The sequence below is a fragment of the Aethalodelphis obliquidens genome, unplaced genomic scaffold (genome assembly GCF_003676395.1).
Source record: "Aethalodelphis obliquidens isolate GAN/ISIS:26980383/991018 unplaced genomic scaffold, ASM367639v1 scaffold146, whole genome shotgun sequence".
In the NCBI taxonomy this organism is placed as follows: Eukaryota; Metazoa; Chordata; class Mammalia; order Artiodactyla; family Delphinidae; genus Aethalodelphis; species Aethalodelphis obliquidens.
The window spans coordinates 187,557-203,654 of record NW_020838090.1 but is presented as its reverse complement, the minus strand read 5'-3'; the positions used below and the strand labels follow the sequence as shown (position 1 = coordinate 203,654).

At 58.5% G+C, this 16,098-nt stretch overlaps 1 protein-coding gene across 9 annotated transcripts; it reads left to right on the top strand.

Moving 5' to 3' along the window:
- The first annotated feature begins 120 nt into the window (after window positions 1–120).
- On the top strand, window positions 121–16,026 carry FAM3A (FAM3 metabolism regulating signaling molecule A). Of its 9 annotated transcripts, none has more exons than XM_027099876.1 (10): window positions 121–1,186; window positions 5,295–5,367; window positions 7,397–7,510; window positions 8,107–8,130; window positions 10,199–10,322; window positions 10,408–10,484; window positions 10,829–10,879; window positions 11,201–11,285; window positions 11,362–11,488; window positions 12,201–12,896. In XM_027099876.1, exons 2-10 carry the CDS (start codon window positions 5,355–5,357, stop codon window positions 12,294–12,296), a joined length of 711 nt encoding a protein of 236 aa, XP_026955677.1. In that variant the 5' UTR covers window positions 121–1,186; window positions 5,295–5,354; the 3' UTR covers window positions 12,297–12,896. The 9 variants fall into 9 exon arrangements, with proteins under 9 accessions (XP_026955677.1, XP_026955676.1, XP_026955675.1 ...); XM_027099875.1 differs by lacking the exon at window positions 121–1,186 and adding an exon at window positions 2,319–4,284; XM_027099869.1 differs by lacking the exon at window positions 121–1,186 and adding an exon at window positions 4,813–4,960.
- The last annotated feature ends 72 nt before the right edge of the window (window positions 16,027–16,098 follow it).

Here is a 16,098-nt window from a genome sequence, read left to right as displayed (position 1 = left end):
CTGCCTGTCCCCTGGTTGTTTCTTTCCTGCCACCTGCGACCATGGGCCCCAGCCCTCGCCTCTCCCTGCCACCCACTTCCCTCCACCGCTGGCTTGGGCGGGAACGTGGGTATCCTTCAGTCCTGACCAAGCCCGGCCTTCCCCTCCTCTCTGCCCCGCACCCTAGAACTTCGTCACGAGACCACCTTGGGCACAAGAACAAGTCACGTTCATTTCCCCTTCCCTCCCCAGGCAGTGCCCCTGCCCCAGCCAGGGCACTCAGGAGCACTGCCGGCCCACTGAGGCGACAAGTATTTAGGAAGGAGTGGCTAAGGGATTCGAGAACAGATGCCAAGGGGGAGGGGCAAGTCCAGGGCGCACCCTGGGCACTGTGGAGAGGTGCACAGCTGGCCTCACCAGCCTCCCTTGCCTGTGTTTCCTGGGGCCCCTGTAACAAAGCACCACACGCAGGGAAGCTTAAGGCAACAGAAAGGTATCCTCTCCCAGTGCCGGAGGCCGGCAGGCTGAGCTCCAGGACCAGCGCCCTCCAGGGGCTCAGCTGGCCACGTAGACCCGTCGCTCCGGTCTCTCTGTGTCTTCATGTGACATTCTCCTTCGTGTGTCTGTCTCGCTCTGTTTTCCCTTTACAAGAACACCAGTCATATTAGATCTGGGGCCCAGTCTCCTCCAGGATGACCTCACCTTGATCTGATTACGTCTGCACACACCCCACTTCTGAATAAGAGACACTCCCTGGGCGTCTGTCCTGCCCCTGCCACCGGCTCAGCTCTTCACTGAGCTCCGGGGAGAGCAGCAGGCTGACCCAAACCAAACGAACAGACAAAAGACTCAGATGCTGGTACAGAACGAGCCAGCAGCCCGATGCGTGCCCCAGGCAGGCAGACTCCATGCCTCAGGGCCTCACAGCTGGCAGGGCTCAGGGCTCCTGTGTCGGGGACGCTCTGTGGCAGCGGGGCCAGGCCCTCAGGCCGTTGGCAAGAACCTGGCCCGTGGCTCCTCCCTTCAGCTGGGCCTGTGGCCCGTCTGTCCCCACCCCCACTGTTGAAGGCAACTGTCCAGGGCTTTTCGCTCCCATCACGGAGGCCTCTCCTCAGCCTGACGCTGACAACCAGCTCTCCTTAACCCCCGCACGGCCCCCGGGACTGGGGGCAGAGCTGAGGCTCCCGCCCAGGACTCTGCAGGAACGGTAAGTAGACGAGAAGGAACCCAAGTGGGGGCTGGCCGCCTCCTGTCCCACAAGCTAGGGTGGTGAGTCACAGCCTGCACACAGCTGCATCCTCAGGTGCCATCCCCGCTCTCCCCGACCCCTCCTGTAACCAGAGAACGTGCCGCTTCCATCCAGCTTCTGCAGGAGGGAGACCACAGAGTTCACGTAGACCTAGGTGAACGGGGACGGGGTGGCGGCGGGGGGGGTGCTTTCTGGGACAGGGGCGGCTGGAATCCGGATCCTGCAGTGCCTCCTGGCCCAGGTCCATGCAGAGCAGCTGAGAAAGCCCCACGTGGACAGGACTACAGGCCAGGCTTCAGCCTGGGGGCGGGGGGACGGGCAGTGGCCTTGGTCCTCCCGATGCCTGTGGCCTGGAGAAGGGGCCGTAAGTCGCTCAGGTTCGCCGGGAGCTGATGGTGTGGGCCTAGGGACTCACGCGCCCTCCTGTAACACTTTGGCTCCAGCGTGGCTACAGAGGGTCCTGCCCTTGACTCTCTGTGGTGCAGCCACGTGCCCATGAGGGGCAAATGAGGCTTTGCAAAAGGCCCAGGATGGCACCAGACCCCGAGATGGTGGCCCAGAATGCGGTGGCGCGGGTCCTCGGAGCTGCAGCCTGGCCTTCTGCTAGCCGCCAGGGGCGCTGTGCTGCTCCCGGGGAAGGGACAGCCGCGTCCCCGGCCCAGTCCTGGGACCTCAAACCCTCAAAATCCGGGCCTGAGGATGACCATAAACCTTCGGGATAAAAACCAAATAAACGGAGGTGCAGGGAGCCCTTCCTGACCCCGCTGGGGTCTTGGTGCTCAGAGCCCCCTCACAGAGCCCCACAGACGCCTACAGCCTTTTGGGGGACCCAGTAGAACTGTGTGCTGGGGGTAGTCCTCCCAGGACCCACGCCCCTTGGGGAACCTTCTGGCATGGCGTCACCGAGGGGGACTCTTAGCAACACAGAAGATCCATGTAGGGGCAGGAGCCTGAAGTGGAGGAGGGACCCAGCTCTTCCTGGGCCCCCAAAATGTGATAACCGCCTGTGAGAAGGGAGGGAGGGAGGGAGGGAGGGAGGGAGGGGTGGGGACCCTCCCCTCCCCATCTGTCTGAGTGTCCCCACCATGACAGAGGGCCCAGGTCAGGGCAATCAATGGACACCTCCGATCTGGGTGCTACCCTGTGGCAGTGATGAGAGGGCTCTGGTGAGGATGGTCCACTGTCACCTGACACCGGGTGCCTGTGAGTGACAGAGATGAGAGGCCCGAGAGGGACAGTAGCTGTGATCTCAGCTCTAGGAGCCTGAAATGAGGAAGAAGCATGAGGTCCCGGGTAAGGACGTTCAGCTGTCGCCTCCATTGGGGAGCCGCAAGCATGAGGGACCCCGTGAGGACAGTCACTGGTCACCTCATCTCTGACATAGTCCTTAGGGCCTCGCTGAATTGAGACAAATGTCACAGCTGTGGGGCCCTAGGATGGGGAACAGACACAACGGACTAGTGAGGAAAGACACCTGTCACCTAAGCTCTGGGTGGCAACATTGGCGCTGAGGGCTTTCAACTGGCACTGAATCTCTGCAGTGGGACACAGCAGGAGGGCCCAGGCGAGGACAGCCAACAGTCCCCTTAGCTCTGGGCGCCTACACTGAGTGAGAGGCGTTGGGCCCAGGTTTCAGCGTTCAACTCACATTTAACTGTGGGATGCCTGGACCAGGGCGAGGCTTAGAGGCCCAACCTCAGGTAAAGGCATGACGGGCAGGCAAGGGCACACAGGTAGCCCTTCAGCGATGGCAGCCACCCTGGGGCAGAGACGTGAGGCCCAGCAGGGGGCACTCAAGTGCCACTTCACCTCTGTACAGCTCCACACCACAGAGACGTGAGGGCCCAGGTGAGGTGAGTTGACTACAGGCACAAATCTTGGTAGCTACGCTGGAACGGAGTGAGGGACCATGGAGGTCATCTAACTGTCACCTCAGCTCTGGACTCCTACACTGTGGCAGAGGTGGCCTCAGGTGAGGGCATTCAACTGTCACCGGAGATCTGATTGCCTAATCTAGGGTAGAGGCAAGAGGTCCTGCAATAAGACAGTCGCCCATCACCTCAGCTCTGGGTGCCTACTCGGGGGTAGAGGCGGGAGGTGCCGGCACGGGGGCATGAGCATGCAGGCCCACGTGACCACTGTCAAGTGACAACTCCGTGCTCGGTGTCTACACTGAGAGGGGAACGAGGGATCAGCTGAGCACGCGGGCTCTGGGTGCCTACACTCAGGCAGGGACACGAGGAGCCAAGGAAACAGTGAACTGGTGCCGCAGCTGTGGGAACTACATTCTCTGCCATCTCCCGCTGGGTGCCCGCACTGGGGCAGGGCCATGAGGGTCTATGACAAGAGGGTCTCATGCTCTCCAAGTCCCCATCGAAAAACATTCCTGGAGAAACAAAGCTGCCCCTTGAGGCACAGAAGGCTTGGGATGAGTCCCAGGCCTCTGGCCCTCTCGAGCGTGGTGCCCCTGGGGTTGGTGAATGTGCCTCTGGGCCCTCAGGGGGGCTCATTAAACCAGCCTTTCCAAAATGCCTGCTCTGAGCAAGGTGTAAACACTGTCCTCTAAGAACCAGCCGTCTGGCCGCTGCCCTGTGCCTGGCAGGAGCTTCGTCTACTGGGCACCACGACTGCCAGCATTACAGGGAAGAGCGCTAAGGAGGGCACGGTGCCCAGGGCTTGGTACTCACAGATATGTGAGAGTTTGGCAAATGGTCAGTGCTATTTCTGGTCCCAAATTCCATGACAAAACTCAAATACCAACCCGTGACAGCAGCACAGGGGCCTGAAACTTATCACCTTGATCCTGTTAGGGAGAACGAGGGAGTGTTGTGAATGCCAGTGGAGAAGCTCCTGGATGCTAACCAGAGCTCTGTCACTGCCTGGCTCTATCACCTTTCTCTGTATTCTGGGTTCTTTCCTTAGAAAGGTTTCCAGAAAGCGGTGACATTGGGTCAAAGGGCACGGATGTTTCAGTGGTTCTCACGCCGCCCGGCTGCTGCCGTCCAGAAAGATGGGTCCAGGCGACAGAGGTGGCCCCAGCTCTCCCAGCGCGGGAGGTGATCGGGGTGCCCTGGGCGGTGTCGGGGGCGCCTTTGTGAAGGAGGCTGGAGGAGCAGGCAGGGGTGACAGCGTGTGAGCGCGCTGCCCTCTAGAAAGAAGACGGCGAAAGGGAGGCCGCGGAAGGCTGAGCCTGCTGGCCCCTGGCTCTTCGCATTCTGCTGTTTCCCGTACACGCTTCTGTCCCTCCGGGTTTCGAAAAGGCACACATTTGAACTTTTAAACAATGTCTAATTACGCCCCCAGATCCATCCGCCCCTTCCTAAACTTCAGAAATCCGAGCGCGGGGCACGACCACAGCCCCGCCCTCAAAGCCTGGGAACGCTGGGCTCTCCCTCCTGAACGAAGCCTCAGAGGAGACCTCGGGGGCGGGGCTGAGTAGGGCCCCTCCCCTTGGCAGCCTGGCAGCCCGGCCCCGCGGCTCCGCCGGAGCGTGCGTCAGGGGCGGGGCGGGGCGGGGCGGGGCCGGCCCGGGCCCCTCCCACCCGGTGGCCGGTCGCCCAGCCCCGACCGATGGCGGGGTGGCGCCTGCGGGCCGTGCTACCGCTCTGGGCCGCCATTGCCGGGCCTCTCGCTCCGCGCAGCGGAGCTCCCTCGCCTCGCGTCGCCGAGCAGAGCGGGGCGGCCGGCCTGACGGGGCTGCCCCTGACCGAGCTCGCATCCCCCCACCGCCAGGCAAGTCTCTGGCCGGCCCGGCCCGCGTCGCCGACCTCCAGGCCCGGGGGGCCGTGTGTGGGGACCGAGCTGGGGCCTCCCACTCCCGCGTCCGGGAGAACCACTTCCACTTCCCAGGCCCAGAGGCTCCCGTGGGCACGATCGTGAGCCTCCAGGTTCCCGAGGCCCCTCCGGTCCCAGCCGGGCTTCTCTCCGCCTTCCCGAGGAGCCTGGCCATGTAGTTGGCCGAGCAAGTCGGTGCACCGACCGCGCCCGCCCCACAGCTGGGACCCAGCACGGGCTCATCATCCCTGACCCCCACCCAAACCTGCTCTTCTGCTTTGTTGCCCCCCAGAGCGCACGGTCCACAAACGCTGCACCTGACGGCTGCCCCACCCCAGCGGGAGAAGTGGACATGAGGTTGGCAGGTGGGTGGCTTCCACAGTGAACCGGAGAGAGTTGGAAAGGAGACTTGGCTGGAGGCCCAGGTGTCCAGAGGTCTGTCTGGAAGGGCCAGGGGTGGTGGCACCACTGGGTTTGGGGGGGGGAGGGTTTATACATTTATTTATTTTTTATTTATTTATTTTTGGCTATGTTGGGTCTTCCTTGCGGTGCACGGGCTTCTCATTGCAGTGGCTTCTCTTGTTGCAGAGCACGGGCTCTAGGCACGCGGGCTTCAGGAGTTGTGGCACGTGGGCTCAGTAGTTGTGGCTCGCGGGCTCTAGAGCACAGGCTCAGTAGTTGTGGTGCACGGGCTTAGTCGCTCCGCGGCATGTGGGATCTTCCCGGACCAGGGCTCAAGCCCGTGTCCCCTGCATTGGCAGGCGGATTCTTAACCACTGCGCCACCAGGGAAGTCCCTGGGTTTTGTTTTTGAAACAGAGGACTCTGCACAAACACTCATTCTATGACCTTGAGCAAATCCTTTCACCTCTGAGGACTTCAGTTCCCAGCTCTCTCTTTTCAGCTGTGAGATGAGGATTATAATAGATTTCTCCCAAATGGGATAACTGGCCGCTGTTTGGAAAAAGTTGTGGGAGAGAGCTCCAGGGAGCACGGCGGCTGGGTGGACAGGGAGAGGCAGTGGTCTTAGATGAGAAGCTGACCATAGTGGCCCTGAGGTTGGATGTGAACCCAGTGCCAGCCCTACTGTCGCCTGGACAGCTAAGATGAAGGGGGCTTGGGGGTGGACTTCATACCTTCTAAAATTGAAGCATTTGCATGTACCCCGGGGAAGCTGACCCATGAGGAGCTGGCTGGGAGAGTGGGGCCTCAGGAGTGATAGAATACAGCCAGTGCCCGTGAGGGTTAGTTCAAGGCACCTCTAGGTAGAGTCGAGGCAGGAGGGGAGCCGGAGAGTAGGGTAGAGGCAGAGAGGACACTGGGACAGGAGCTGGGGAAAGTCCAGCTTTTCAGGGGAGGGTCAAGGAGGACGATCTAAGCCAGAAGGACGAGGAGCATCCAGGTGGGGCTCAAGGGCGCCGTCCCAGAAGCCAGCCGAGCAGGGTTTCCGTGGGAGGGCCGCAGCCTGTGCGGCCACCTGAGGGGTCAAGGGACATTAGGGCCAACAGGTAACCCGGGGCGCTGGCATCAAGAAGGTCCCAGGCGGCCTTGGCCGCAAGCCGTCCTGCGGGGGTAATGGAGGCAAGGGCAGAGTGGAGCAGGTTGCGAGACGGGGAGGGAAGTCTGTGGAAGAAGCCAGCACACAGGACTTTGGAGAAGCCGGCAGGGAGAGGAAGGGAGGGTGCAGAGCCCCACCGCTGGCTGCGGATGTGATTCCGAAGGAGGCCTTTCCTCCCGCGGTTTCTGAGGATGGGAGGTGTTGAAAGTAGAGGGGAAAGGGCCTCCCTGGTGGCGCAGTGGTTGAGAGTCCGCCTGCCGATGCAGGGGACACGGGTTCGTGCCCCGGTCCGGGAGGATCCCACATGCCGCGGAGCGGCTGGGCCCGTGAGCCATGGCCGCTGAGCCTGCGCGTCCGGAGCCTGTGCTCCGCAGCGGGAGAGGCCACGACAGTGAGAGGCCGGCGTACCGCAAAAAAAAAAAAACAAAATAGAGGGGAAAGAGGGAGACAAAGTGACCGCTATGCTAAGAAAGCCGAGCAGGGTGGAGAGCTCGGTGCCCAGCTCACAGCAGGAGGACTGCCTGGCCTTCCAAAGGAGTAGGAACCTCCACCGTCACCATCACAGGAGAAAGGAGGGCAGGATGGCAGGGACTCAAAGACATTGGTAGCCTCAGAAGCAGGAGGTTAGGAGGCCCCTCCACACCGCCAGGGAGAGCCAAGCTGAGCCTTGGGGTTGGAGCTCAGCTTCCTCCTTCACCCGCCAGGAGCTCCCACCTTCCTGGTCTCCACTCGCTTCTTCCCAAGTGCCTGGGGAGATCCGATCATGAGAGGCCCTGGGGTCGTTCGGGAGCTCGCTGGCATCTGAGGAGGCCTTGCCCGTATCTGTCATGCCTCTAGGTCCCCTCCGCATCATGGCCCTGGTCATCTCCGTGGGCCTCACCTGGCTCGTAGCCAGCATCCTCCTCGGTGGGCCTGGCGGCGGCTTTCCTCGCATCCAGCAACTCTTCGCCAGTGAGTGTGGGACTCTCCCTCGTCCCGCTACGAGGTCCCCGGCGCGGCCACCTGGGCCTGCGGCCTGAGGCTCGGGGTGGAGGTGGCGGTGGCCTGGGTTTTCTGTCTCTTCCTGGCAGGGCACCTGTAGCTGCCCTCGGTCCGCCTCCTGGCATCCGGCACAGCCTTCCCCCTACCACCTAGTTGCTTCGGCTGGAAACGCCAATCCCCGCTAATTAGAATCCTTTGTTCACTGGGGCCCATGTGAGGGGCAGGGGGGCTTTTGCTGAACACTGGGGATGACTCCCAAGTTGTTCCCTGCAGGCTTTCTGCTGGGTTCTGAGATGGGGAGGGGACTCGACACCTCGTTACTGGTGACACATCACCTAAGTACTTTTTGCAATTCTGATCTACCCTTTTCCTGGAGCAGAGAGCTTTGCATCTGAACATCATTTAGACTTGAGCGGGAACGTACGTGGCAAGGTCAGCCTGGCTTAGCCCTTGGCCCCTGAACCTGACTGCCCCTCCACCTTGACTTCACAGTATAGGAGCAGGCTTCCTTGCTGCAGGCCCTAGGAAAGGTCCACACTAACAGAAACAACTCTCTGTACCCACAGGCCCAGAGAACTCAGTGACTGCAGGTAAGGCTCCTGTCACCTCCCTGCTCCTCCCCTGTGCCCACCCCCTTACCACTTTTGTGACACTCGTGCCTGTCCCCAGCCCTCCAGGCTTTCTCTTCTCCAATCATCCCTCCCCAAACTAGCTGTCACAGCCCACGAGCTGCTTGCATGCTGGGAGCCTAGGAAACAAGTTACCTGCTTCCAGAATACACTAGGGGGACAGGCATAGGATAGACATTCCCATTCCAAAAGGGAGAAATTGGAAGGTATAAAGGGGTCATCAGTCTCAAGCAAGTCCCAAACCCAGCAGGGCAAATCCATTCGATTTCAAAGCATAAGAAGAATCCCTGGGCCTTTGGTGGGGGTAGGGGGGATCTGGAACGTAGGGGACGATCCTACCCTCCCTCTGGGCCTGAGCCATCTCTGGCCTCTGCAGCCATTGCTCTGCCCTTGGAATCATCCTTCCTCCCTTCTGTCCTTTCTGTGTCCCTTTCGGTCCAGGCTGGCAGTGTTTCTACTGGTATAAAATTCTCAAAAACTTTGTTGATCTCCTGTGCAATTCATGAGGGTCTAAGCTGTAAGACACGAGAATCCTCCAGATCTTTCCTGGATAACCTCATCTCTCCATTCCTAGCTTCCGCTGACATGCTTGAGCGGGTCCACAGGTCACGCGGCCCAGCTCTTCATGAACAGTTGTCCAGCCACACCCTTGGTGTTCTCTCCCAAGCCTGCTTTCTCATTTTTTGCAATATGATTAGCCTGAGAATCTTCTAGATCTTCACATTCTGGTTCCTTCATACTTAACAGTTACATCCTCAATTTATGTCTCTTCCCTTACATGTTACTTTGAGCAACAAGGAGAAACCCTCAACACTGTGCTTGGAAATCTCCTCAGCTCAGTCTCCAAGTCCAGCATCCACAAAACAGTAGAAAACAACTTGGCCAAGTTCTTTGCCGCTTTATGACAAGGATGGCCTTTCCTCCAGTGTCCCATAACATGTTCCTCATTTCTGTCTGAGAGCTCACCAGAAGCACTGTTAGCATTCACATTTCTATCGACAGTCTGGTCCCGATGACATGTGCCTTATCTCAGACCATAGAAGCTCTCTACTGCTCTTCTCTCTTCTTTCTGAGCCCTCACCAGAATCACCTATAATGTCCATATTTCTACCAACAGTCTCTTCAAGGCAATCTAGGCCTTTCCTAATATGCACCTCAAAATTCTGCAGCCTCTACCCATTACCCAATTGCAAAGCCATTTCCACATTTTTAGGGATTTATCATGGCAGCACCCCACTTCTTGGTATCAGAATCTGTATCAGTTTCCTGGGGCTGCCGTAACAAAATAGCACAAACCAGGTGGCTTAAACAACAGTTCCGGAAGGTAGAAGTCTGAAATCTAGGTGTTGGAAGGCTACACTCCCTCCAGAGGCTCCAGCTTCTGGTGGCCTCAGGTGTCCCTGGACTTGTGGCCGCCTCCCTCCCATCTCCGCCTCCATCTTCACAAGGACTTCTCCTCCATGTGTGTGTGTCTTCTCTTCTGTCTTTTATAAGAACACGTGTCATTAGATTTAGGTCCCACCCTATTCCAGGATGACCTCATCTTAATGAATTATAACTTCAATGACCTTATTTCCACAGAGGATCACGTTCTGAGGTCCTGGGAGTTGGGACTTGAGAACATCTTTTGTGGGGACACAGGTCACCTCGTAATAGAGACCAACCTCCTTGTGCGCTCTCCATGGGGTCCTTGCACCTGCCCTCCCAGCAGCTTTTCCTTCCCTCCTGTCCTCTGTTCCCGGTGGGGCCACAGCCCAGGCCAGCCCTCCTGCCTCCTTTCTCTTCTCCCACCAGTGGCCGAAGAGCCTCCCTGGGGTCCCTGTCACTTTGCCCTGAGGCCAGCCCCAGTGGGATACAGAGTGTCCATGGAAGTGTCCCTTCCTTGGCCTGAGCCACGTCCCCACCCCACGCCAGTCCCTTGGTCTGTGGTCACTCATTCCTCCCTATGGGCTGGTCCTGACCTTCCCCTCTCAGATCTCGGGTGCCCCCATGGCCAGGCCCATGGGTCACCCCTGTTGTCCCTACCCAGAGCCGAGGGCCAGGAAGTACAAATGCGGCCTGCCTCAGCCGTGTCCCGAGGAGCACCTGGCCTTCCGCGTGGTCAGCGGGGCTGCCAACGTCATTGGACCCAAGATCTGCCTGGAGGACAAGATGTGAGCCCCTCAGGCGGGTGGGGGCGGGGAGGGGAGCTGGGTCTGCGAGGACCGGGGTCGAGCAGGGTAGACGTGCCACTGGAAGGCTCTGTCCCCCTGCTAGGCTCATGAGCAGTGTCAAGGACAACGTGGGCCGGGGACTGAACATCGCCCTGGTGAACGGTGAGTTGCCCACGGAGCAGAGAGGCAAAGCTGAGCCGTGACCTGCCGCCCTCCTTCCACCCCGCCACCAGGGATTCGCAGGGGGGCCTGGGAAAGGGTCTGTGCGAGCTGAAGGCTCCACAGAAGAGGTGACCCGATGGACGAGAGCGTGGCAGCAGTGAAGAACTGGAAGTTTCCAGGAAGTGGGAGGCTGCTTCATGGGGAGCCCCCGGAGGGCCCCCAATACTGAGCAGAAGCTCCACAGCCTCGGGTGGGTCCCAGCAGTCTGAACGAGGGGCACGGTGGGCGTGAAGATGGGGGGAGGTGAAAAGCTTCCAGCAGCACCCATCCTTCCCTCCGACCAGGGGTAAGCGGAGAGCTCATCGAGGCCCGCGCCTTCGACATGTGGGCGGGAGGTGAGTCAGGCCGCGGCCTCTGCCTTCTGACTGTGGGCGGAATGACGGCATCTTCCCCCTGAAAGCTGCTCCTTCTGTCTGCTCGCTGGGGAGTCTTGAGCACTTCCTTGGGTTCAGAAAAGCCAGGGAGAAGGACAGGTGTATGGTCAGGGCTTCAGCCCTGGCTTCTTATACCATTTGGTCCCTGCACTCACTCAGCAGCCCTGGCCGGGGTGCGTCCCTGGCCTGATCACTACTTTAGTTTCCTCATCTGGAGAACAGGGGTTGGTGAGGGAGGGGTGCTCAGTGGTGCCTGATGCTCCATGGGAACTGTCCCCCTAGATGTCAATGATCTACTGAAGTTTATCCGGCCGCTGCATGAAGGCACCCTGGTGTTTGTGGCTTCCTACGATGACCCAGCCACCAAGTAAGTAATGGCCGAGGCTGGCCGAGGCCTCACCCTTCTGTGGTCATGGCTCATATCTCTTCCTTCTGTGGGGCAGGATGAATGAAGAGACCAGGAAGCTTTTCAGCGATCTGGGCAGCAAGAATGTCAAGGACCTGGCCTTCCGGGACAGCTGGGTGTTTGTAGGGGCCAAGGGTGTGCAGAACAAGAGCCCCTTTGAGCAGGTATGGGCACAGGCCCTGGGACCCCCACTGCCCGGCACAGGCCAGTCTGCCCTCCCCTCCTGCCTGCATCCTCTGAGGTCCCCTCTGTTCACGCCCAGCACCCACACACACAGCAGCCCACACGTCTTTAAGATGCTCCTGGGACTTCTCCGATGTTTGGGACTCTGCGCTTCTGCTGCAAGGGGCACGGGTTCAATCCCTGGTCGGGGAACTAAGATCCTGCATGCCAGGCTGCTCAGTCCTGTCCCATCCCCCCAAAACCCAGCACCCCAGTTCACACTGCACACCCTGCTCCCCACAGCAGAACAAGGCAAACAGGCTGTTCCACCAGTTTCTGGAAGGCTCCGGCTGCCGAAAGAGCAGCTCAGCCCCCAGAGAAGAAACGCCCCCTCTGGCCTCGCTCTTCCCGGAGCTTCCAGCGGCTCCCTGAGGGCTGGGTGAGGGCAGGGACACACTCCCCCTCCTTCCCTTCCTAGCGTGTGCCAGGCCCACCTAAGTTCAAAGAAGGTGATCCCCCCCTCCACCTGCGATGGGGCAGGCCAGGGCAGCTGCTGCCATCTTTAGATGAGAACGCTGAGGCGCTGGGACAGACAGGTGGCGGGTGCCCGAGGCTGCACGCTTGGTTGACCCTGGCACAGGGGGACAGGGAGTTCTGTCTGGCCCTGGTGCCCGAGGGCTGAGCCCGTGCCTTCCTGCCCCCACCGACCCGCAGCACGTGAAGAACAGTAAGCACACCAATAAGTACGAAGGCTGGCCCGAGGCGCTGGAGATGGAAGGCTGCATCCCCAGGAGGACCACAGCCAGCTAGCGGCCAAGCTCGAGGACCAGACTAAGCGAGGCTGTGTGTACCCAGTCAGGAGGGGGCGCCGGCACAGCGCCGAGGCCCGACCCCACGCCCAGCCAGGGGCACTCCTGCCCCAGCACGGCAGGGCTCCGAGGCAGTGACTGGTGACCAGACCATGCCCAGTGGTGGGGCTGCGCTGCGGCCCCATGGCGCTTTGTCCGGGGACCCCAGGTACCCGTCTCCTTTTCCTAAAGCGCTCTGCTGGCCGACACCCACCCAAGTCCCAAGCGCCTGAGGCCCCCAGTCTGGTAGCAGCTGCCTGGCAGGTCGGGGCATCTTCCGGAGCCTCTCCATTCCAGAGTGGCTCGCTGCTCTGCAGGCCAGTCCTGTTTCCAGTGTGATTCGTTCTGCTGAGCCGAACGCGGTGGCCACTCCCGGCGCCTGGCTGCCTCCTGCCTTGCTCTCGCGGGAAGGGGTGCCCACCTGGGAGCCAGGCCGGCCGGGCAGTGAGGTCGCCGGCCCGATGGCGGTTCCCAGCGTGGCGGGTGGCAGCTCCTGCGGTTTGTCTGTCAGAGGGCCCGCTTTCTAAATGACGTCTTAATAAACTGGTGGCCCCCGAAGGAATGAGATGCATTCAGAAGGGAGTCGGGTGGTGTTGTCCTTGAGATGTGATTCAGGTGGTGAGCAGAGGGGCTCCCCTGTGGGCATCCCTGTAGCCTTGCCCTTAGACACGGCACAGGCCTATAGGGACAGGGATGGGGATTAAAACCAACCCAGGAGCTTCCCCCCTCCCCGCAGCCTCCCGCGAGAGCTAGTGTGTCTCCCCCGCAGTGCTCAGCGTTAGATGCCTTTGAAATCAGGCCAGCAAGAGGCCGAGTCACGTGGGCTATTTGGCATTTCTCACAGATTGCAGTTATATTTCCCTGCAAGGGGTGAGAACCAGCAAGAAACTATAAGGAGGTTTCTGGAAAAGTACATGAGGGTGCAGAAATGGTCTGGGGTCACAAAAAGGAGAGAAGGCGGTTGGGACTTCCCAGATGGAGGAATCGGGGCGCCAGCCAGGTAGGCTCAAGGGGGCCGTGGCCGGGGCAGTGGACCTGCGAGTCCCCCCTCTAGGGGTTAGGTGCTGCGAGAGTGTGAACACGGCATCAGGAAATGAAAGTATTTAAGGAGGTGGCAGAAGAGGAGAGAGAGGCGAGGGACGGCCCAGGACGAGAAGCTGTGCTTGTGAGGCCATAGCCACGACTGCAAAGGACCAGGAAGTGGAGACGTGAGGACGGCCCAGGTCGCTTACCTGGAAGATGGTGTTCACGGAAGCAGAAACGCAGCCTGACCCTGTGCCGAGAGCTTTATGTGTCTTCATTTTTAAATAGACTTCCTGTTTTAGAGCAGTTTTAGGTTCCCAGCAAAGTTGAGCAGAAAGTCCAGAGTTCCCACATACCCAGCCTCCACTGACACGTCATCACCACCCAAAGCCCAGGGTGGACATCAGGGTTCCCTCTTGGTGTCATACAGTCTGTGCGTTTGACAGTGTTTATAATGACGAGTACTTACCACTAGAGTATCATACATGTATTCATTTTTAAACCTTCTATTATGGACATTTTGAACATCCTCCAAAGTAGAGACACTAGTCTGATGAATCTACATGTACCCAGTGGGGCTGCCACAGTGATCATCGTGTGGCCAGTGTTTCATCTGCACACCCTAGCGAGCAATGCTGCTGGTTGCTGGTGAGCCCCATTTATGGAAGATAAATGGTCCCTGGTGTGCTCAGGAAAGTTTCCCTGGAGCTGGGAGGTTAGAAGCCAGATGAATAGGGCCCCACAAGGTTAGTCGCTTGCCCCAAATGAAACGCATCTCAGCGAAGGGCCGCACCGCAAGGCTGGGAGGTGCCTCTGTATTATACAACTGCTGAGCCAGCTGACCTGCCCCAGACCTTCACTGCGTGCGCCAGAGCCACACAGATGGAAACGGCAGGCCAGCTTTACCCCCCACGTGGCCCAACACAGGTAGGATGCTGACAGTGGTGTGCAATGCAGCCCGCCCGACCTTCCAAAGCGGAGGTACATCTTTACATCCTGCGGTCCTCTTCCGCCAGGGTTTTGTCCCCCAGGCCTACCCTCAGGAGTTAAGACATCGTCAGTTACAAATGACAGGGTCCCAACCCAACTGGCATATACAAAAATAAATACATAATGACGGGGGGGGGGCTTAATGTTCCTGTAACAGACCCCAACGCCCATGGGTGATTCCAGCTCCAGTAACGTCCTTAGGATACAGGCTCTCCATCTCTCGGCTCCGCTTTTCTTTGTGTTTGCATCCTTTTCAAACATGCTGTCTTCCCCAGGCAGGGGGAGTGACAGTAGATGTCCCAGGTTAGCAACCCCAGCAAGAAAAGAGCTCCCACCTTCCCAGTCGTTCCAGCCCAAGTCCCCAGGCACTACCTCTCATAGGTCCAGATTGGATTATGGGTTTATCCTTGTCTCAATCTGTGTGGCTCTGATTGGCTACCTCTGGGCCTGTGCCCACCCTAGAGGCCAGTGTTGGGGTCATCCTCATGCAAACCTTGTGTACCGAGAATGGAGGAGGGATGGCCCCCCAAAGAAAACTCGGGGGCCGTGACCTGTTGCTGGGCATGCAAAAACACCAGTTGTCACTACATTTCCCGGTAAATACCAAATGCATCCCATACTTGTGCTTGTATAGAGTACGCCTTCCATGCGTGCTGATTTATCACACGGTCTACTTGGAGACCCCTGCCTGGAGAGCAGGAGGTAGGCACACTTTTCAGGGTCATCACTGTGGCCCTGTTAGCAGGACTGTGGCAGGTCTCCCATCTGAAGTGCACGGATGTTGTTTCAGCTGTCACTATCGTTTGTGCCATCTATTCTGTCGGTCCAACTGACTTCTCTTTTGGAACTAGATATCCTTGACTGATTCGTAGAGACCTTCCTTCTCCTCTGGGGTAAATTATTAATCCCCTAAACTAACTACAAACATTCTCTTGTCTTTAATTTAGCCACGCCTGTTTTCCTGCAGGGAAGGCCTCTAAACTCCCTCCTGTCGGACAGCCCACCAGCCCGCTCTGGCTTTTCAGGGAAGACTGAAAGGACTGATGGTAGAGCGGGGAGCAGCCTTCTAACTACATTTGCTCTCCTTGACCCCTGGCACCAATTCCCGTGCAGCTGGAATATAAAAACACAGGTTTCCTCAAGGGCTAACACATCTTTTAGGTTTTCCATCCCCAGTCCTTCCAGCTGACCCATCCCCCTTCTCCCTCTGGCCAGTTTTACCCCATCCTCAGGCAGCGACAGCACCACTGCTCTTTTGCAAACTGCAGTCTTCCACACAGCATGTGCCAAGTTCAGCCCTCTCACCTGTGCCAGGCTGCTTCCATCAGGACAGCTCAACCCATTTGAGAGGGACAGTACAGACTTTCTGGGACACCAAGTCCACACACACAAATGGCTTATGAACTGAGGCTAAAGAACAGCCTAGAGCTATGGCCTCTGAATGTTTCTGGATCATTGACATAAATCAAACCCAGAGTGTGTACCCTCACCATGTTTGTGTCTGCTTACATGTCACATGCATGTACTAATCTGAACTTTATAGCACACATACACAACTAGAATTTTTAAACAAGTAAAATGTATTTAAATAAGGCTAAATGAAAATAGGTTTTTATTTAAATGATTACAATTATTTATTGGAAAAATTAAATAGAAGAGATGCTACGGGTCTTTTTGGACATTCTCTACGATGTGTCTTATGAACCTCCTGGGGGCAAGAACCTGCAAGTTTGGGCACCACTGGCCTCCAT